The sequence below is a fragment of the Octodon degus genome, unplaced genomic scaffold (genome assembly GCF_000260255.1).
Source record: "Octodon degus isolate 3935 unplaced genomic scaffold, OctDeg1.0 scaffold00151, whole genome shotgun sequence".
Classification (NCBI taxonomy): Eukaryota; Metazoa; Chordata; class Mammalia; order Rodentia; family Octodontidae; genus Octodon; species Octodon degus.
This window is the reverse complement of record NW_004524727.1, coordinates 1,407,827-1,430,953: the sequence shown is the minus strand read 5'-3', so window position 1 is coordinate 1,430,953 and position 23,127 is coordinate 1,407,827. Positions and strand designations below refer to the sequence as shown.

Here is a 23,127-nt window from a genome sequence, read left to right as displayed (position 1 = left end):
GGACGGGAACCCGGCCGGCTACGCGAGAGGCTGGGGGCCGGGCCAGGGCAGGAGCTGCCGGGACTTTGGGGCGGGTCGCCTGCTTGGATGGGGACGCAGAAGGGCCAAGGTGGGGCCGGGAACAGTGGAGACCCCAGAGCTGCACGGCCAAGACTGGGTGCCTCCTGCAGAGATTTGTGCTGCCCTTTTCTGTCAGAGAGCAAGGCCACTTCTTGGAGACTGGGGCAAGTGTTTTTCTATTTTTTTATGTAATGTTTTTTGAGCCAGGATCTCTCCACGCAGTCCAGTCTACGCTGGCCTTGCACTTGTGGCAATCCTCCTGCCTCGGCCTGGCGAGTGCTCAGATGACAGGTGCTGGACACCGCATTTGGTGGGTGACACATTTAGAGGTATCGTGAGCTTCACAAATGGCATCGTTCTTTCTACAAATCTGGTTTCCTAATCAGTTTTGTAAAATGAGAGTCAGAGATGGGGGCAGCTCCGTGGCAGTGAACGCGCCTAGTGTGCTCCAGGGCTTACGTTTGATTCCCACAACACTACCAAAAAGTCAGACACAATACATCCTGCACACCTGATGAACAAAACAATAGTACTCGTTTTCTTCCAATTCTTCCTATTCAAAATATTTTCCATCTTCAGTTCATTGGCTAATGTACAGTGATGGTTACTCTTGCAGAAGTCGCCTGGGCTTTTTCCATATAACCTTTCTTTGCCTCCTTCTGAAGGCAATTCTATGCTCATTTCAAAGATTTTGGAGCCAAGCATGGCAATACACACTTACAATCCCAGCACTCAGGAGGCAGGAGGATCACAAATTCAAAGTCAATCTGGACTACATAATGAGACTCTACCTCAAAAAATTAAAACAAAATAAATCAAAAGATTTTGGAGAACAGAAAAGCATAAGGAAAAAAGTAAAAATACCCGTTACTCCATGACCTGTGTATAACCACAGTTAACATTCAAGTTCTCTTTGTTAATTTTAATGCGTATTTGTAGCCAGAGATACAAGCTTTTTGCATAACTGAGATGATATACATCTGTCAATTGCTTTTTAAGGATTAAAATTTATCAAATTATCTTACCAGGGCAGCACAATCCAGGCCTATCAGTTATCATGGCTGAGAGTGTGAATCACCTGCCTAGGGTGCTTGCGGGGAGGGTGGGACACACAGCTGCTGGGTGGGTTTTACACACATGTATTTATTGGACCTGGGCAGACTTCAGGTTTTCTCTCAAGTTCTCTTTTAAGTGAGAACCGGCTTCTTTACTACAGAGAAATAAAGACAAATCTGCTGTGTGTGGTGGCACACACCTGTCATCCTAGCAGTCAGGAGGCTGAGGCAGGAAGATTGCCCTGTGTTCAAGGCCAGCCCAGGATGCATAGGAAGACCCTGTCTCAAAAATCAAAAATAAAAAGGCGGAGGTGTAGTTCAGTGTGAAGGTCTGGGGTTCTACCCCAAGTACTGGGGGGGGAAAAAAAGATTGAAAGCTTATGCATCTTGGTCCCTACTAAGAGCCCAGGGCATGGCGGCTACTGGCTTCTTGCTGGCGTTAGGCTGGGGGCCGAATGTCATGCCATCTACTGAGGGTTGCGATGCTGGCTGGAGCTCAGTCGAGCACTGAGCTGAGAGGGACCCACAGTCTCTGGGCTGAGAGACCTGAAGGACAAGGCGGGCCCAGCTGCCTGTCATCGCTAGCCGCTCCCATCTGGAGTATTTCAGGATTCTGTTTCCAAAAACAAACAGCTGAGCGGGGTGCTTGCTCCGGTGGCACAGGGCCCAACGCCATGGACACCTGTGGAGCCTGTTGGTTTGGGAGAGGGACCCAGTGACATTCCCTGCAGGGACAGCTCTGAGCACAAGGCATCCGTGGGACGGTCCCATGAGGGTGACCCAGGCTGGAGAGGCGGAGCAGGCTGTGCTTCAGTCGGATAAGCTGCTTATCCTGAGGTTCAAGTTCCCCTCTGAGAGAGGAGCACATTCTGCCTGCGGGCAGAAGGAGGAGAGTATTTCTGAGAAGAGCCAGAGTTCCCTTCGCCTCTCCTCTCCTCCATGTTTTATTCAGTTTTTGAAATAGAGTCTCACCATGTAGTGCAGGCTAGCCTTGAACTCAAGATGATCCTCCTGCCTCAGCCTCCTGAGTGCTGGGATCATAGGTGTGTACCATTATGCTCAACTCTCTTATGTGTTTTAAATCAGCAGCCCCAAATCTTTTGGGTGCCTGGGACCAGTTTTGTGGAAGACAATTTTTCTTTCGATGGACCAGGTGAGGGGAGATGGTTTGGGGTGATTTGTGTATGTTAATTTACACACATATTATTCCTGAATTGAGTGGTGATGTCCCATGAAATTATGGTACAAGTTGCCATAATACAGAAGCAGCAGGACCCCGACAGCCAGACGGTGACATCTGGGAGTTAAGGGAGCCAGACACCAAACTGTAATTTCATTTAGATCCTGACTTAAAGCCACCAGCAGAGGCAGCTTAATCATCTTGCCCCTGCCAAGTGGGGGCTTGAGAGGAGCTCTGAGCTGGAACTTTATAAACAGCCAGAGCCCCTTGCTGAGGCTGATGTGTATTTGCAGTTGCTGCCCAGCACTAGCATGGCCATCTCAGCCCCATTCTGTGGGAGAGCAGTAAGCAGCCTTGGTCCCAGCCCATGGGGGCGTTGGGCTGGGACAAGGAAGCCTGCTCGAGGGAGGTAACAGCAAGCACGAAAGCATCTTGTATTTCAAAGGCTGTTTCCTCTTTCAACCAAACACTCTTCATTGCTAGTTGACCCATCACTGTGCTCTGTCACTTGCTTCTTGGAGAAAACAGGCCAGGGAATTTCCAGGATTTGTATGGCCAGGTCTGTGGTGGCACATGCCTGAGATCCCAGCACTCTGGAGGCTGAGGCAGGAGGATCACCATGAGCTTAAGACTAGGCTGATCTGCATAGTGAGACCCATCTCAAAAGCCAAACAAAGAAAGTGTGGCCATCTTACTGAATGTGAAATTTTATGTGATTGTGGGTTTTATGTGTACTTTTGTATAAAAACAATGATGTTGAACATACTTTTATGAGTTTTTTCTTTTTCAAGACTGAGGATTAAACTCAAGGCTTCACTGCCTCTGCCCTTGAGCTCTTCCTGACCTTTCTACATTTCATTTTGAGACATGGCAAGTAGCTAAACTGCTCAGGTAGCCTTGAATTTGTAATGCTTCTGCCTCAGCCTCTCATCTACCTAAGTTCCAGGCACGTACCACCCTGCCACGCATTTTGTGGACTTCCTGGCCATCTGTATATCTTCTTTGAAGGTAGGGATGTCTGTCCACATCCTTTACTCACTTGTAGTTCGTTCTTTTTCTCTTTGTTTTTGTGACTTAGTGAAATCCTGTTGCAAAATTTAAAAATCAGTGAAAAGACTGGGGACCCAGGTAAGTGCAAACACCCCAGGTCCAATTTACACTACCTGAAAAGAGAAAAGAAATGACCAAATGCACGATTCCCTGCTGTGGAAATCACCCTTGATTCTTGTTAGTTTTTGCAGCACTGGAAATTTAACCTTTGCACTGAGCTCAATCCCCAGATCTTTTTCTTATTTTGACACTAGGTTATGAAATTGACCAGCCAAGCCTCCAAGTAGGGATCATCTTGCCTCGGCCCCAGAGTGATAGGACCCCCGGCTTGTACCACCACCCCTGCTTTGGCTTCTTTCTCCATTGCAGCACCTTGCCCTGAGTTTCTAGAGCACAAGCCTCCTGGGTCCCCTCCTTATGCCCACTACCCACAGCCTGCAGCCAGCAGAGGATGATCCATCCTACTTCTGAATCATCCTTGTGGCCCTGGCCCTGGCCCTGGCCCGGGTGCCACCCTGAGTGGGGGCTTAGGAAAGGACTGCACCATGGGCTGGCCCAGCTGGCCGTGGGAGGAGAGCTGGGCAGAGGCCAAGAACATAGCAGGCGGGCGGGCATGTGAGGATGTGGCTGGGCCTGTTGTCCCGGTCCTTTCACTCCCCAAAGCCACTGCCACCTGTGCAGAGGCCACACTTCCACCCCAGCTGTGGGAGGCTCCTGGGGCTGCTGGGTGGGGCTCCTGCTCCCTATTTCCTTAGAGACTTTTCCATGCCAGGTGGACGTGGTGGTACAGTCCTGCAGTGCCGGCTACTCTGGAGGCTAAGGAAGGAGGCTCACAAGTCCAAGTTCACAACTCAGTGAGAGCCTGTGGCTAACTAAAAAGTAAATCCAGGCGTGGCAGCACACACCTGCCATCCCAGCACTTGGGAGGCTGAGGCAGGAGGTTCACAAACTCAGGCCCAGCCTGGGCAACTTGGCCAGACCCCCTCTCAAAATAAAACATGAAGATGGGGGTGCGGAGGGCCAAGGCTGAGTCCCTGGCACCGCAGGAGAAAAAAAATATATAAACATCAACTGAAAAAGAGTGTGGGTGTAGCTCAGTGCTTGAGCGCCAGCACAGCACACAGGACACCAGTGAAAGTTTTTTCCAAGGTCCTTTTCTGAAGTGACAGAATCACCAGGATCCTCTGTGCTAATATAAGGAAGCTCCATCCCTCTGCCGTGGATTTGGTGATGGACACATTGGGAATGTGACGATATATGACGAGCTGAAGTCACTGCTCTTTTTAGCCTCATTCTTCAAGTGCATCCATTTCAAAAGTGGTAATGATATAACAAAGAATTTTTTGTTATTTTTTGAGACATGGTCTTACTGTGTAGTCCAGGCTGGGCTTGAATGCACAGCAATCCTCCTACCTCAGCCTTCCAAGTGCTGGAATGACGGATATGTGCCACAATGCCTGGCGGCCCCCTCTTTACAACAGAGCCTCCATCTTGAGTAGAAGGACACCTCTGCACTGCTAGGAAGGAACACGAGGAAGCCATCAGCGCGCAGGTGATGACAGGGGGTCTGTGACTGCCTGGTTCACCAGAGCTGAAAGTAACGAAGCAGTGCTTCCTGGATAAATGAATGAATGAATGACCAAATAGGTGGATGAATGGATGGCTGAGTGAAAGAATGAATGAACGGATGAATGAAGTGCCATCACCTGTAGGATCTCCCCCCTCTTGTGGTCAGCACCAGCCCCACCTCTAAGCTCTGTGCTGGGGACCTTTCTGCCAGTCCTGTCAGCAGCCCACTCCTGGGGCTACACCCTGGGCCTCTTCACCACCCGAAACCACTCTGCCCTCACTTCTGGATTCCAGCATCACACTCCCTCCACAGCCTGCTGTGCCTTGTACAGTCCTGCCTCCCTCCTCTGCGCTGTCTTTGTCCTCCTACATATGCTGCTGCTTCCTCCTTCTGTCACCTATTCCCCATGTGGCCTCTTTTATGGCCAGGAAAGAGCCCCAGCTGGCACTGGAAGCTTCTGGTTACCAGTACTGTCTAGTCCCTGCTGTACCTCTCCTGTGAATCAGCGTCCTGCTCTCTGAGCAAGCCTCTTTTCCACTCTCACAGCAGATCCATGCTGCGAGAAACCCTCGAAGCACCCACCATGTCACTTCTCTGGGGGACTCCCACCCCACTTGGGCCCCCAAACTCCTGGCCTGGCCCAGGAATGTGTAAGGCTGTGGGACAGAGTCAACAGCAAGACAGCCAAGTGACAATGCAGGAAGCCGCCTGCCAGCAAGTGTGTGTGTCTGTACACAGACGGGGGGACAGAGCATAGCTAAACAAGCTCTATCTAAGTGCAAAATTAGGGGTGTGGCTTCATGGTACAGCAACTGCCTTGTACGTGTCAAGCCTTGTGGTATGTAACCCTGGCACTTGGGAGGCAGAGGTAGGAGCATCGCCATGAGTTTAAGGCCAGCCTGGGTTACATAGTGAGTTCAAGGCCAGCCTGAACTGCACAGTGAGACTGTCTCCAAATAAAAACAGAGGACTGGGAATGTAGCTCAGTATGAAGGCCCTGGGTTCCATAGCTAGCGCTGCAATAGAAAGAATGTGGAAGTGTCAACCCAGATCATCTGACATGAAATCAGTAAGTGGGCACTGCAGAGGCTGCAGGTTGGCAGGCCAGCTCTGCGTCTGGGGTTTCTCAGGGGGCACTGAGCCGGGAGAGAGAGGGTACAGGGTGGCCAGGCGTGGAGAAGATGGGCCAGAGCGAGCCAGGCAGCGAGAATGGCATGTGCAGAGGTCACTGGCAGGAATAGCGAGTCACAGCAGGGTGTGGGCCCGGAGGTCAGCAAGGGGGTACAGGGTTTCAGGACCGGAAAGGAAAGCAGGTTCCATACAGGGATACAATACCATCCTTTCCTTATTTTTCAGTGCTGGAATCAGCTAAACCCAGCTTTTTCATTTTCTGTTTTTGGAGTTCAGGTCTTACTATGTAGCCCAGGCTGGCTCTGAACTTAACAGTGATTCTCCTGCCTCAGCCTGCTGAGTGCTGGGATGACAGGTGTGTGCCACCATGTCCAGCATTTGCTGGTTTTTGAATTGGTGACAATGAGCACAAGGGCCTAAGTTCAATTCCCAGTTCTGGGAAAAAAAAAATTTGGTCAGGGAGATGGCTCAGTGGAATAAGTGCTTCCCTGGCAAGTGCAAGGGCATGAGGTCAATCCCTGGTTCCGCAAAAAAGAAAAAAAAAAAAAAAAAGATTGGTGACAATGGCAGTTATGACTCTTGAAACACTGGAGAACCCTGCAGCACAGCTCTGTCCTCAGTAGAAAGCGATCCCGGAATCAAACCCTCAGGCCAGGGACTGCAGATTTATGGGCTATTTAATTTTTATTTTATTTATGAACATATTTACTTATTTGGCAGTACTGAGGATTAGACCCAGGACAGAGCCACATCCCAGCATCCCCTCCCCCCACTTTTTTTTTTTTTTTTTGAGACAAGGTCTTGCTAAATTGCCTGGGTTGGTCTTGACCATGTGATCCTCTTGCCTCATCATCCTGAATACAGCTCTTTTATTTATTATTATTTTGTATTTTAGGGAAGGATCTACAGGGTGTTCAGGGTCTCACTACTACATCAGACTCAGTAGTGATCTGCCTGTTTACAGCCTCCCAAGAGCTGGGATTACAGGTGGGCACCACCACAGCCAATCTCAATTGCCATCTCAGTGCCCCCCCCCCCGGGGGCAGGGCTTGCAAGGCAGGCCCTGGGATTGAACACCCAGCCCCTGCTTCTGCTTGCAGGTGCTTTAATCCACTGAGTTATTTGGCCGGCCCCCAGCTCTTCAAAAAGGGACATCTGTATCAGCCTTTAGGTGATTTAGTGCCTGTTGGAAACTGCCGAGCAAAGAGCCCTTGAATATAGGACTACACTCAGGTCATCGTCATACTTAATGAAATTTTAGCATTTATTTTTACCAGTACATGTTTGTAGTACATAACAACTCCATTTGTCACAGGGCACCGGTGCTTATACCTGTATCACAGTCATCACAGGGCGTGTGAAATAGCGGTCTTGGTTGGTAATAAAAATGTACCAGGAAAAAGATGTAAGTGGTGTAACGGTGTGTATACAGTGAGGCTTAAGTAAATGAGCAAAACACTCAGCAGATGAGCTTTGGGATGCTGGGGTGTGTGTGTGTGTGTGTGTGTGTGTGTGTGTGTGTGTGTGTGGAGGGAGGAGGTGGACACTGCAGACCTCGAGAAGCAAAGGTTCAGAGCCCAATGACAGCACCCACACTAAGGAAGCTGCAGCGAGATCCGGAATGGCGAGAGACAGGACTATGAAGCCAGTGATCTGGGGTGCTTAATCCTCTAAATTAGGAAGAGAATGCACCCAGAATCTCCAATGGAGCCTGAGGGTTAACAGCACTATTGTATATGGCAATCCGTCCAAGGGACTTCTACAATGCAGCCTTGAGCAAGGGAGAGCAGTTTATTGATGTGCAAGATTACTCAAGATTTCTTTAAAAGCATCCTGCATATTCTGGAAAGTAAATGGTTTCTATTTAGCTGCCTCATTTAAATAGCTAGTTTTTGGTGGGCATGGTGAGCCACACCTGTGACGCAAGGACTCTGGAAGGTGGAGGCAGGAAGCTCATTTGTTCAGGCCCAGCCCAGGCAACTTAGCCCTTGTCTCAAAATAAAAAAGGGGCTGGGGATGCAGCTCGGTGTGAAGGCCGTGGTTCAAGCCTCAGTACATACATGTGCAGCGTCATAATGACATCTCAGGACAGAACTCTTTACCCACTTCACACTAACGGAACACAGCAAATTTCTCAAAATGACCCATCATAGTTCTGCATTTAGACCTGGGATATTAGTTTGACTGGACAAGGGTAGTCTCAGCCCTTGTACAAGGAAAATGTTTGACTTAACAATGTTTAATATTAAAGATAAAACAATAACACTATGAAAACAAACCTGAAAATCAAGTTATAAAAAATGAACTGTAAGCAGATTAGTGGCTGCCTCTGGCTCCAGTGAGGGTGTGGAGTGACTGCTAATGGGGTTTCTTTTGGGGACAATGAAAATGCCCTGAAAGAATCTGTGATGATGGTTACACACTGCAGTAGTCCCCCGCGATTTCACTTTTGCAGACTGTTTTGTGGGTTTTCAAGCAGTATTTGATAGTTTGTTGTTGTTGTTGTTTTTTTTTTTTCTTCAGGTAACCAGCTCAGCAGAGAAACAGGCAGAAGGAAAAAGGGCAAGTTTCTTTGGGAACACTGAGAGAATTTGGGGAAGATAAGGAATTCCCTCGATTGGAATGAAGGATGAGGCTTTTATGACCTTTTACCAGGGGTGGAGTTTAGAGGGGATGTTTAGATATACCTGAGGGAGCTGACTGGGGTCTTCCTTGAGGCAGTGGGAAGGGAGGAAGTAGATCATACCCTGGGCTGAGTTGGAGAAGGGGGAGGTGGTCTTGGGAAGATGGGCTTTTAAGGGCATGGGTCATATTAGATGACCACCATAATAATTTTAGCAATTCATACTAGGGCCAGAACCTATCATTCCCGTCTTTTGGTTGTTATGAAAAGGGGCATCATGTCTCTTAGACTGCTTCATTGTCTTGGGGGCGAGAATGGCTGATGGGACAACAGTTTATGCCCACATAGAAGTTAGTGTCAGGTGCTTCAGCTGGACTAGAAGTTTTTATTAGTGAAGGCTCGCATCCAAGATTGAAGAAACCTTGAAAAAGTTTAAAAAGACAGCAGGTTATGAATACGTATGTCATTATGATTAAAGGACATAGGAGGGGAAGCAAGAGGGTCTATGATTTGAACGTGTTATTTTATCATGACCATGTTGAAGAGGAGTATCGATTTTTAGTTTTTGATATCAATGTGAGGAAAGGGACATGGGGTCATCTGTAGGACCTTAACACAACTGTACTGAGGGGGTCTCATCAGAGTTATAGAATAAGGTGTCAAGATTGAGAGGGTTACAGGTGGAAATAGTGATAGAAGTCTCTATGAAGATGAAGTGGGTTTGTTGTATATGAGGAGTCATTAGGGCTGGAATTGTCTTATGTGTGATGAGCTCACTAAGACTATGATGGGGTGAGTGGACTGTGATAGACTGTCTTAAAGTGAACCTTCTGTGTTACAGTAGCAGCTGCTGTGTGTGGAGACATGGAGTCCATCTACCAACTGTGTTGTCTTTAGTTGTTTAGAAAGGTAGGCCACTGCCTGAAAAGATGGTCTCTTTTTATGTTGTAAAATGCCCACTGTATTGTGACCCTGTAAAGAAGTATACAGGGTAAAAGGCTGAGTTGGGTCGGGTAAAGAGACAGCTGGGGCTCTTAGGAGGGCCCATTGTAGCTTCTGAAAGGAGGAATGTATAGGAGCAGCAGAGTCAAGGGGCTCTTGAGTAATATTTTGATGTTTTATAGATAGGCTATGCTAGGAAAGCAAAGTTGGGGACCCAGAGGCAGAAGAAATTAGCCAGATGAAGGAAAGAGAGAACTTGCTGTTTTGTGGTGGGCACCTGAAGGTCACGAAGGAGAGCTTTGTGGTTGGCTGTGATCGCACCAGTAGTAGGAGTCTTAAGACATGTGACTTTTGGTAAGGCTATTTGAGCTTTGGAGGGACCATATAACCTGGTTCTGACAGAAAATTGAGAAGAGTAGCTATGTGTTGTAGGGTTAGAGTATGAGAAGGGGAGCAAAGGAGGAAGTCATCGATATATTGAAGGAGTAGGCTGGGCTTGAGGTCAAGAGTTTTGAGACCAGCTGCAAGGGTTGGCTAAAGAAGTGAGGACTATCTCTGAACTGTGAGCTGTTGAGATTGGACAGTGTCTGGATCAGTCCATGCGAAGGCAAAGAGGTCCTGGCAATCTGGGTGTAAGGGAATGGTGAAAAAGGCATACGGACTTGAGTGTCTTTTGATGTTCAGAGGCTATCAGGTATTGACAAATGTAGGGAAATGCTGTGGAATCTCTGAGGCACACTAGTTTAGGAATAACACAGTGTGACACTGTGGAGGACCACCTGAGCAGCTCTCCTTGAAAGAAGAGCAACTGTCTCCATTTTGACTGAGCCTGACCCTATTTCTTCATATTGTTCTGTACAGTGCTGGCTAGGACTTCTGTTTATCCTTCAATTGGCCTTAAGCAATGTGTATGGTCTAGCTGAGGTGCTGGTGATAGTCTTTGAACATGCATGTTTGAAGGTGGCATGCATGTTTCCCTGGTAAACCTGCTGCTCCTTAATGTGAGCCAGGTCGAGACAGGACAGTAGAGCTAATGCTTCGTGCCGCCAGCTGGGATCGAGCCTCGAGACAGAGGCTATGACTTCCTGGGGCTTGAAAGACTACATCAAAGCTGAAGCACCAGACCCCCAAAACATTAGATGCTATAATGCAATTACTTTCTCTTCATATCCTCTCTGCATATAGCGGAGGTAAATGTAGGCCACTCACCTAGCTCAGCTCACAATGGTCACCTACTTCCCACAATACTCAGTCAATCTTCCTCAAGCCACTCCCTCACTGAATAAAAACCGGGTGAAGGGGGCTGGTGAGACGGCTCAGTGGTCTAAAGCACCTACTTAGAACAAGCTTAGCAAAGCACAGGGACCACGGTTCAATCACCCAGCACCACATGCCCGCCAGCCCCGCCCCCTGGTGGGCTGAGGTGGCCACACACACACACAAATTAAAAAAAAAAAAAAAAAAACACCGGGTGAGGCCCTGGGTTGCTTTTTGTTCCGGGAAGCCATCTTCGTGTTTGAACTTAGAGCCCCTTGACTCCTGAATGATTGAAAATATAGCGTCTTTATTTTCGCTGTGGGTTGCACTGTAAGTGGTAGATTGGAATCAACTTGATGGGATTCCAATAATGTAACTTTGGGATCATAAATATTGGCTTCTTGGACCAAGACAAGGACCTGGAAGTGACTCTTACATGGCACGAGCGGGACCGTAAGTGTCTCAGTCATGTGGTCAACAAGGGAAGGGGGAGGGATGACCTGGCTGTACACTGAGGTTGGGTTTGTGGGGTGTGTACTGTGGAGGGAGAGAGAGCTGAAAGAAAAGTGGAGTTTTTGGAGGAGGTCTCTCCTTCCCATGAGAGGTATGGGACAGGTTGGGATCACAAGGAAAGTACGAGTGAAGAACAGTGTCTGAAGTCAGCAAGGAATGGGCCTGTCTGAAGGGGTCATGTAGGTCAGCCATCAACACCTACTATTGAGACTGTAAAGCTACTATAATGATTTTAGACCTCAGGATGAACACTGTAAGTGGTCTCTGTGTCAGCAAGAAAAGTTTTACTTGAGATGTCCAGTGAGACTTGGGATTCTGACATAGGTACCTTGATGGGGGCCATGGAACCCAAGCTCTGTTGTTGCTCTTCAGCAGCAAGACCAAGCAGGTCAAGCATTGATGGCTCTGGCTGTAGTAAGGTTTCCCGTGAGGGCAGGGAACTGGATGACTACCTGCTCTCTGGCGGACAGGGCAGCACTTGGCTCGGGTGGCAGCACTGTTTAGGCTCAGCATTACGTTGTCAAGGTCCTGCTTTGATGGGAGTCTCGAGTGTTGCAGCCAAAAGTTGGCAATGTGTATAGCTAATTTTGATCTCTATTATTGAAGACACGGAAAGTTAAATTAAATAAGATTTCCTGTGGGGTTTAAGGGCCAAGATCTGTCTTTTTAGCTTGGCATGAATGTCAGGAACAAATAGGGATATAAAATTGTGATTCATAACAATTGTTTTTTAGGAAAATGTGGGTCTAAACTAGTATACTTAGTCTGGAGCAATATATTCAATTATTATAATTTTATCTGAGTATCAAGTACCTAGAAATATAAAGTGTAACCAGAGAACTGTTATTTCTTACCAACCATGGACATCTAAGCAGGTCAATCCCTGTAGAATGTTACCAGACAACAGCTCTATGCTTTCATAGAGAACAGTTATAACGGATGATGCAATCTCCGTCTTGCTTTGGCCTCTCTCAATGCAATGGCGTATACGCAGCATACATGGCACCTAAGTTTTAGTGAGAAATTATCGTGACTGATGACCTCATGTTGGCTTGACAGGAACCTTTTATTATTAATACCGGGAGCATAAGAGAAAGGCATGTGTTTAAATCTGACAGAAAATTTACATTGTAGAATACTGTAATTTGGAAAGCATGAAATATATTTAATATATTGAGCATCCTTTATGAGAAAATCTTATTTTAATTTTTGAAAAAACTTTATTTTAACCAATGACCAAATTATTAGGAGTGCCTTTTAAGGAAATTATGGGGTGGGGCTCTCTATTGATGAACAAAGGTTGGCCACCCTTTATCCACCAATCAAGAGTCCTGTCTAATAATCTCTCCCTATTGCAATGATTTTTATTTAATTATAAGTTAATTTTGATATCATTTAGATCAGCTGGCAACTCAGGAGAAAGCATACTTTTAAGTCTATATTTCAGAGCTCATATAAAGGAACAGCTTGTTTTATGTTTATAGAATAACATAAAAACAAACAAGTACACACAGAACACACGAACATCTTTATAAAATCAGTGCACTCAAATATATTTTTGACCAGGTTAAATTATGATGACCTTTTTAGGTTTGTAATTATGTGTGACTAGTCAGAACTTTTGTAGGTCAATTAGCAGAGATTTCTTGTAAGAATTTGAAAAAGGTAAAAACCTCTTATTTATGGTTAATATATATGTTGAGGTCTAATATAGTGTATCAGGAGCAAGCAAACTGAGCAGGGTGTAAGGATTAGGCACAGCACAATAGAGCAGCACTGACAATGTGCAAGTCGCTGACTTGTAGGCTGGCAGAAGCTGCGCTGCTTATTAGGGCTGTGTAGACCACAGTCACAATCCACAGAGATGGGGGGGGGGGGATGAGCAGCAGACTCAACTGGGAAGGGCAGTGGGTGCTCCCTGGCTGGGCTGTTATCTTGGCTGTAGCTTGATGGATAGCAGAGGGAGGGACACAGGCTGTTGGGGGAAAAAAGTGTTAAAGCGAAAAACCTGAAGGAAAAGACTGCGGTTATAAGGGGAGATGGGCAGGGGGGAATGTGAGGAATGTAGACTGGCTGAAAGTTGAGAGGTCAGAAGGTGAAGTGGCAGCTGTAGTGGAGGTGAGGGCAGTGGCAGCAGTGGGTAGGCAGCTGCTGCGGTGGAGAGCAGGGCGGTGGAGGGCAGGACGGTGCTCTGGCTGTTGGTTCTGCCGGTCAGGGGTCAGATCGTTGGGCGGGGGAGTTGTCTTGGTTTAAACAACTGTGGAAAGAGATGGGAGTGAGGAAGTAACAGTGGGGTGAGAGGCCAGAGCAGATGAAAGGAGGTGGTGCTGGAAGCTGGGGAGACTGCAGTGGAGGAGGCTGAGGAGCTGCAGCTGGGGGGTTAGGAGCAGCGCCTCCTAGAGGATCTGAGCAGCAGAGGGAGGGGCCCGGGCAGGGCAGTGCGAGCTGAGAGTATCTGGGCCCCTTTGTGCCGTTGAGGGAGGGAGGGACGTGTCCTCAAAGAGAAAAAAGACAGAATATAGGGGATTTTTTTTTTGCCATTTGCTGGTGAGGTGACAGAAGTCTTTTAAACTTTGAAGAATTCGTGGATCAAAAGTTTTTTCTATAGACCATTGGGTTTTACCATTGAATTTATGTTGTGGCCAAGCTGTTTGCCTGCATAAGATTAATCGCCGTGGTTTTATAGCCTCCCAGAGGCCGAGGGAGCCAAGATTACGAACCAGGCATCCCAGTGGAGTGTCTCTGGGAATGAATATTTCCAATGGCAATGGCAGTGGAATGTTCTGAGTGAAGGATATACACCCCAGGAGAGAACAATTCCCGAGGGACCGAATTAAGGCTGAGCGGACTTCTAAGCCTGGGCAGCAGTCATCACTAGCTCTCAAAGGTAAGAGAAAAAGCGAAGTCCCCAAACCTTGGTCCCTCCAGTTGTCACCAGAGGTCAATAGGGAATCCCTGGGGGGGGGGGTTTACCAGGGATGGTTAGACTTCCAGATGCAGGGCCCGTGAATTTCCGAAGATGGCAGGCGAGCGTTCTAAGGGAAAGGTATACACCTAAGGCAAAGCGAAAACAACAAACCCCTGAAAGAGAGAACCGGGAGCCGGAGAGCTCAGGCTCCCCGTCAGATGTGAGATGGACCAGTGTTGCATGCAAGCTGGCAATGGCAAATAGGCAGATCCCGGAGGAGCGAAGTTGGCCGATAGGCAGAGGGGCTCGGGACTGGCCCCCAGGAGCCTCACCTACTGTTTATCTATCCGAGTCATGGCACCAATATGATAGATTTTTTTTCAGGTAACCGGCACAGCAGAGAAACAGGCAGAAGGAAAAGTGGAAAGGGGCTTTATTTCCTTTGAGGACACGGAGAGAATTTGGGGAAGGAATTCTCTCGATTGGGACGAAGGGAGGCTGAGGCTTTCATGGCCTTTTGCCAAGGGTGGAGTTTGGAGGGGATGTCTAGATATACCTGAGGGCGCTGATTGGGGGTCTTCCCTGAGGTGGCAGGAAGGGAGGAAGTAAACCACACCCTGGGCTGAGTTGGAGAAGCAGGTGGTGGGCTTGGGAAGGTTTTTTTTTTTTTTTTTTAAAGGACATGGGCCATATTAGATCACCACCATAATCATTTTAGCACTTCATACTAGGGCCATAACCTATCAATATTAACCTAATTTATTTATCGTGGATTTTTCACTATATCGTGGGACTGTGCAGTACTGTATAGTAAACATATGTCGTTGAAATTACATAGATTTGGGCCAGGGAGATGGCTCAGTAGAGTAAGTGCTTGCCTGGCAAGTACAAGGTCCTGAGTTCAATCCCCGGTACCGCCAAAAAAATAAGCAAACAAATTACATTTCTAATGCAGCGTTACAGATACTTGGCACAACGACAGCGATGGTAATCCCAGCACTCCGAGACTGAGGCAGAAGGATCCCAAATTCTACCCCAGCCACAGCAGCTCTAGACTTCGAGAGATTCAAAATAAAAAAAAGGCTGAGAATATAGCTGAGTACAAAACTACGGACATCAATCCCCAGTACAAAAAAAACAACAACACGAAACAGCAACCTTTCCCAGGAATTCTCACTCGGCCCCCTTGGCTTGCCGAGTTCACTGGCTCGGTCAGCCTCCACCCGGAACAGCAACATCTCGGCCTGGGCAGCGACCCGGAAAGCCACCCCCTGCCGCTCGGGATGCTCTGAAGGACAGCTGGAGCTCATCCTGGCAACGTTAGCACCGCCGCCATCCCCCGCCGCGCAGCCAGAGTTCACCCTTATTGCTGCCCACCTACAACCCACTTTTCTCTCTTTCCGGAACTCAAGCGGCTTTCCGGCGCCCGGAAGTGGGTCATCAACGCGCAGGAAGTTATGCGTCATCACCCTGCGCCAGTCGCGCACGCGAGCGTGCCCCGGCGTTGGATCCTCGGTAGCCCGTGTGAGAGAGGAGCTGCTGTTGCGAGCCGGGTCGCTTCTTCTCTGCGCAACCATGCAGGTCTCCAGCCTCAACGAGGTGAAGATTTACAGTCTCAGCTGCGGCAAGTCCCTTCCTGAGGTGAGCCTGCGTTTTGATTCCCTGCGCTCGGAAGTCTTTGGGGTCTTCTCGCGGGTTCGCCTCCCCGCGCCCCGGCCCCGACTCTGTTATTCTCGGACTTAAGCAGCCTCCAGCTCCGGGAGGCCCCGGGTGCGAGCGATGCGGAGAAGTCTGGTCGCCACTCGTGACCGTGGACGCGGCTTGAGCCAGAAGTGCCCACAGTCGCGGCCGCGCGGAGGAGGAGAACCCGGCGGCGGTGGGGGACAGATGGCTCATTCGGACGCCCCCGGCGTTCTAAGCGCGCACGGCAGCTCCTAGCCGAGTGGTTCAGCCGCAGGGATACAGCTGTGAACAGCCTTGCGGGCTTGCACCTGCAAGTGTAGACGATGGGTGTAGACGATCGGAGTTATAGCGTGGGGTTGAAATGGGCTGAGACAGATCGGCGGTTCTCCTCCAGTCTCCTTGTATTTACTATTTTACTATCTCTGTAGCCAAAGGGTGTGGAATCCGAGGCCTCGCACATGCTCCAGCACGGAGTGACAGCCCCGGTCCTGATCTTCTGTTCTATAAAACCTCCAGCTAAGATCCAGCAAGGGGAAGAGTGACTGATCAGGGATTACGGCCCACATCCTGAAGTTTGGTTTATTTCTTCCAAGTGATGATCAAGTCTCTGTCCAAGCGTTTCAAGCAAGACAACCTTTAGCGGAAGCGCATTGCCATTTTGAGATCTTGCGCTTGTTAGGAAGTGTTTTCAAAACAGCCATTGACAGCACATCACTGTTGGCCTCAGTCTGGCCCTTAGAAAGCAGAGTAAACAGCCGTTCTTCCTGTGCCCCTGTCCCTGAAACATTTGAAACCAGTGATGAGATTCTTCCTTCTCAAAATTTAGAGAATAATTCCTTGTCTTCCAGGCGTTCTTATATGCGGTCTTTTTCTTTTTTTTGTCTATATAATTCTGTTCATTTATTGAAGGGTTAATATGTGCTTTTTTTTTTTTTTTCCCCTCAGTACTGGGGATTGAACTCAGGACCCTGCACTTGCCAGGCAAGCGCTTATTCTACTGAGCTATCTCCCTGGGCTCTGTGCTGTTTGTTTTTGTGAATTGTGTTTTTGGCAGTACTGGGGAATGAAACTAATACCTTCACACTGACCTGTATCCCCCTGTCCTTTAAAAAATTGAGACAGGGTCTTGCAAATTCCTAAGCAGCTCAGACCAGCTTTGAACTTGAGATCTTTCTGCCTCAGCTTCCCAAAGTGCTGGGATTAGAAATGTACCCCACCAAGTCTGGCAAGGCAGCTGTTTTTTAAGTGTTAGGGTTCGTGGTGAACATGTCAGATGGAGAAAGGGGGTACAAAATAAGTGAGCAAATAAATGAAAAGACAATGCCAGAAAGCACTTGGAGATGGAGAGTTGTTACGGGTAACGTGTCAGCAAAGTTCTGTCCACTGGAGGCAGCATTGGAGCAGGAATGGGCATGATGGAAGGGAAGCAGTTGGGCTGAGATGGGGGAAGAGTTTTTGTGCCAAGGGAACTGGAAGGCAAGTGTCCTGTCCCCACGAGGGACTGCCCTTGGCACATAGAAGGACCGGACGTGGCTCAGTCATGGCTGTGTAGGCTGAATGCGGAGAGGTCAGCTTTAGGGGCCCAGCAGGAAGTCAAGGTTGAATTCTTTGTGCTCCTGGACTGCATACTGCTTTATGGTGACAGGAGGCTGGGGAGGGCGGGGAGGCAGGTGGACTCCCCCGGAGGGGTCTTGGGCTAGGCTGGGTGCAGTGGGGGTACCACTGGGGGAGGCCTGAGCTGGGGCTGGCAGGATAGTGACATGTGGTGTGGTGGGGAGAGGACTGTGGTGGAACACGGGAAGGATCAGAGGACCTGGAAGTTTTTAGTCCGAACAACCGGGGGTGTGGGGCAAAAGAAGGATGGGGGAGCAATGGCACATAGTGGGGGAGCGAGGCTACCCCTTTTTAGTTTATTTTTATTTTTTTTTATTTATTTTGGCAGAACCAGGGATTGAACTCAGGCCCTTGCACCTGCCAGGGAAGCGCTTATTCCACTGAGCCATCTCCCTGGCCCCCCCTTTTTAGTTTAGACACTGAAGAGTTGAAGTTCTGATAAGTATCACACAGGTTGAGGGGTCACAGTTTTCTGTATCCAGGCAGGGAGGTGGCCACCAGGGTCATTACCCTGCCTGGGACTAGGGACACTGGGAGCAGAATTGTCACCTGTGGACAGCATTGCTTCAGGAGAATCACAGCTGATGGGCTACATCACTGCGGAATTATGCAGCCTGCTGGGCTGCAGTACAGAATAAACCTAGGATTCCATGGATATGAGTGTGATAAGTAGCATGTGTTTATTGTACAGTGTTAGCTGTTTATGTAGTTTTACTGTTTATTTTAAAAAAATATATGTTTCTAGTCAAGGTGGCACACATCTGTAGTTCCAGCACTTGGGAGGCTAAGGCAGGATTGCTGAGTTCAAGGTCAGCCTGTGCATCATAGTTGAAGGCCAGGCAAAACGGACAAGATTGGGCCCATTCAGGTGATATAGCTGTGGGCTCAAAAACAAATCAAGCAAAATGTATCTTCAGTTTTCTCCTTTTAATGTTTTTACCTTTAAAATTTTAATTTAAATCATGAAAGTTGTGCAGTTGTTGGTAAACAGTGAATAATGCATTGTGAATTACTCATATTTGAGGCTGATAACTCTGGTTCGGTGAGTTTATTTTCCCTCACATAAAACACAGAAATTCAAGAAACTTTGTCAAAGTCTATAAGTATATAAAATAAAAGTCCACAAAATATGTCAGCAGCGGGTTAAAAGAATGGAAGAGTTTCACCTTCTATATTATGTAATTGTGTCAGGTTTCAATTTTCCAATGCTGTATGACCCTGTTATTTTTCTAAGAAAAAAAAAATTTAGGTGAATTGTGTGCATGTGTGAGAATTTGTTTTAAAATAAAATTTCTGTTTTTCTTCAGTGGCTTTCAGACAGGAAAAAGAGAGCATTGCAGAAGAAAGATGTTGGTGAGTATGAAAACCTCTTGCTTCAAGGCCAGCCTAAACTGCATAGCAAGACCCTGTCTCATAAAGAAAGAAAGAAAGAACTAACCCTCCTACTTCAGCTGTGTCAGTTCCCTATCTTTCTGCTGTCCCTCCTTGGTGGTTGTGTGGAAGTGAGAGATTACAGAAATTCTGTGGGAGTAACACAGTAGAAAATGAACATTTTGCCTGTTTTTTGTTTGTATTTTTTTTTTTTTTGCAATGCTGGAGATTGAACCCAGGGCCTCACATATGCTAGGCAGGCTCCTCCCCAAGTGTACTCCCAGCCCTTACAGTTTTTTATTTTGAGACAGGCTCTCCATATGTTGCCCGGGCTGGGCTGCAATTTGTGACTCTCCTGCCTCAGCCTCCCAGCTAGTTGGGATCACAGGTACGAACCACCATCCCTGGCTTCCATTTCTTATGGCAACCTAGGATTTTGGAGACTTAAGTCTGTTTGTTTATATTTGCTTATTTGGTTGACTTGAACTATGGAGCCCAAGTTGGCCTTGAGCTCTCAGCAATCCTCCTGCCTCAGCCTCCCAAGTGCTAGGGTTACCGAGGTGTACCACCATGCATGGCAAGCCTGTTGTTATTTAAGGGGAAAAAAAGGAAATAAAGATTTTTGTTGTAGCTAGGAAGGAGTAAGGACAGTGACTTAAGTTAGCATTTCTTCTGTTCTCCCAAGAGGTTTTAAATACTCAATTGTATGTATGACATATCGTTTCAGATTTTTTTTTTTTTAACTCACAATGATATATTTGCTTTGTGAAGGGTAAAAGGTTTCATCCATGGTCAAGTGGCCTATCCCTTTATAGCTTGTGTGAGACAATATTGTGGCCTTGGGACTAGCGTCACTCAATCACCTTCAGGACCTGAGAACCTTCCGGAGACCTAGCTCTGAGGGCCCACCATGGGGCTCTATTTGGGGCTTCTGGGACTTTACAGACCCAAAATGCAGCAGAGACAGTGGCAGAGACTGTTGTAGCGGCTGAGGGAAATGCTACTGTCTGACCAGAGGCCCGCAGGGTGTGTGATCCCTGTGTGTAGCCACTGTAAACAGCGGCCTGGCAGGCTCCGGGCTCCTGGACAGAGGTATGCTGTGGTGTCCCGCTGGCTCCTGCTTTGCTGTCTTTGCAGATGTCCGAAGGAGGATTGAGCTCATTCAAGACTTCGAAATGCCAACTGTCTGCACCACAATCAAGGTGTCCAAAGATGGGCAGTACATCCTTGCCACGGGTAGGCGTCACCCCAGCTCCGATGTACATGCGTTTCCTAGCAGAGAATATGGCAGTGTCAAAGGTCACTTTCTCTTGAGACAAGATCTAGTTTAGGCTGACTTTAAACTCACTGTGTAGCCCAGGCTCGCCTCAGACTCACAGTGGTCCTCCTGCCTCAGCCTATAATCTCTTGTGTGCTGAGATTATAGGCGTGTGCCATTACCTTTTCTGCTCTGATAGACAAAAACTATTTCACTGTTTTAATCTACACTTGTTACATTATTTGTGAAGCTTCTCAGCTGCTTGTTGACCATTTTCTGTGCCTCATTTATCCTTTGGTCATTTCCCATAGGATATTGGAGGGGCTCTATTTGGGGCTTCCTGCTCGGTGTGGACAATCCTGCCTGCCTCTGAGTGGAAACCACACTTGCACTCTGTGGGGTGTGACCACAAGGAGTGTGTTCTCAGGTTCCACATTGCGGTCATTTTTTTATAGGAACATATAAGCCTCGAGTTCGCTGTTACGACACCTACCAGTTATCCTTGAAGTTTGAAAGGTGTTTAGATTCAGAAGGTAAGAGAATAATTTTGAAGTCATAAGAATAGCTTTTTGTATTTGTCTGCAGTTCTACTTTTGAAAATGAGATTGGATTTTTGCCATCTACAAATGAACACAGTCATAGTGGTTGAAAGCCTCCCCGAAGCAGCTCGCTGCTTCACCCCTGGAAGTCCCTGGTCGCCCAGCCTGTCTGCTTAGCGCAATGTGGGTGTGACTAGCTGGGCCTCAGTGAGAATTTGCTTCCAGACTCTTCTCAGGCTGTGGGAGGAACTCAGTGGTTCGCAGTTGTGGGACTGGGGTGGCATCTCATGCTCCTCTTGGGGCAGAGAGGCTGCCCCTACTCCTTGTCATGTGGCTGCCTACTTTGTCAAGCCAGCAGCTGCTCATTGTATCTTCCTGCTGGTTTAGAGCTCCTCAACTTTTTGTTCTGCCAGTGGAAGAAGACTGCTATGAAGGGACTCATGTGACATAGATGTGTTGTCACCATAATGGAGGTCTCAGCAAGTCCCGTGGTCCACCTGTGCTCTCAGGTGGAGAAAATTGGTCCCTGGTGTGAAGGTCACTGGGGGTAATACTCAGAATCCTCTTCAGGGGCTAGGGAGATAGCTCAGGGGCATAAGTGCCTGCCTGGCAAGCCCAGGGTCCTGAGTTCAAGCCCCAGTTACCAAAAAGAATTCTTTCAGCTTTCCTGTTGAGGTAGGAAACACCTGATGCCCACAGCTTAGCAGAGGTGAGGTTAGATCAGTCTGTGGTTGGCAGCTCCAAGGCAGGAGCATCAGGGTGGAGAGGTGTTGAGCAGATCTGCTCAGTTCATAGTAACCAGGAAGCAGAGCAGGGTAATAGCCAGAGAAGAATGGAAGGGGCAAGATGGAGACCCCAAAGTGACCATAACCACACAGGCACACCCAGGAGTGCCCAGCCCATCCACTGTGTGGCTCCCAAGCCAATTGAAGTAACAGTTAACAAAGAGTTAAAGTGGGAAAGCGTAACTTTTATCAGGGGGCTAGTGGTGGGAATTGAGGGAAGAGAAGTCAGTGATATGTAGAAGTTTAAGCACCTTCTTTTAGCTTCCTAACACTTTGGTTGGTGAAACAGTGGGAACTCTGTATGCCACCATTATTAACTGTTTCTGCTCTTGAATTTTGTCCAGGTGAAAAGTCACTGTTGGGGGTGGGTGTGATCTGTGTGCTATGTGAAAATGCCACACTAGACCCATGTGTGAGTTACTGTTATCCCTTGGGTAATCAGCATTTTAAAACATGTTTTTTAATGTATATTAGAGTCTTAATAAATTAGAATGCACATTTTCTTTAGTTCTGTTCTGCACATATATATTGAGAGACTAAAGCTTTTAGTTTTCCTTTCAGCATTTTGGGGGACAATGTGGCCATTTTGTTCTTGTTCTATATAGGCATAGAAAAAATTTCAGCACAGTTGTGCTGAATTAGAAATTTTGCATCATTTAAATTTTTATTTAAATATTGATAATTTTATTTTTTCCTATTATTTTTCAGTTGTCACCTTTGAAATTTTATCTGATGATTATTCAAAGGTATGTTTGATAGCATTGGTTTCTCTTGGTTATGTTGAGGGAATGAGTGAGTGAAATGTATTTTAGATTTATTTATTTATTTGGTCCAGAGTCTCACTACAAAGCTCATACTCATAGTGATGCTCCTGTCTCAGCCTCCTCAGTGCTGGGATTATAGGCATATGCCACCACACCCAGTTCTGGTGGCTGGCCTAGTGTGGACCCAGCACAGCATGCGATACGAGGGATCGAACCTGGGGCCTTGTGCTTGCTAGTCAGGCACTTAGACTGCCAGGCTACCTCCCCAGCCAGTATTTATTTTTAGATGATAAGTTTTGTTTCCATTATTAAAATAAAAATGTCTGTATAGCAGTAGGTGTTGTTTTCTATCAATACACTCTCAGTTTGCTACATGGATGCTATATAGCAATGATGGTAAACCAGTTGGCATACGTGTTATTTTTTTATAACCAAAGATGTTAATGTAGAGTTGTTTATTTCTAAACTATAACCTCAGTACTCAGGTTAAATTGAGGTGTTGGCACCTACCATAAGTAATTGTGTTTTGGGTTGTGGTTGAGCACTTGGTCTCGAGAAGGTTTATCATCACTGCTCTACAGGGTCTTAAGAAACAATATTCATAGATGCTGGGTGTGATGGTGCACATCTATAATCTGAGCCCTTGGGCAACTGAGACAGCAAGATCACCACAAGGTCAAGGCCAGCCTGGGCCACCTAGTGAGTTCAAGACCATTCTGGATTACATAGCAAGACCCTGTCTCAAAAAAACAAAACAGGGCCGGGGAGATGGCTCAGTGGAATAAGCGCTTCCCTGGCAAGCGCAAGGGCCTGAGTTCAATCCC

General features: G+C 47.4%; 1 protein-coding gene across 1 annotated transcript in view; it reads left to right on the top strand.

Moving 5' to 3' along the window:
• The first annotated feature begins 15,776 nt into the window (after positions 1 to 15,776).
• The window catches only part of Nol10 (nucleolar protein 10), a 44,108-nt gene continuing 36,757 nt past the window's right edge, over positions 15,777 to 23,127 (top strand). The window contains exons 1-5 of the mRNA XM_004642346.2: positions 15,777 to 15,930; positions 18,894 to 18,939; positions 20,095 to 20,193; positions 20,671 to 20,748; positions 22,248 to 22,285. Coding sequence (XP_004642403.1) covers positions 15,865 to 15,930; positions 18,894 to 18,939; positions 20,095 to 20,193; positions 20,671 to 20,748; positions 22,248 to 22,285 — 327 coding nt within the window. The 5' untranslated portion in view covers positions 15,777 to 15,864. The remainder of the gene's footprint in view (positions 15,931 to 18,893; positions 18,940 to 20,094; positions 20,194 to 20,670; positions 20,749 to 22,247; positions 22,286 to 23,127) is intronic.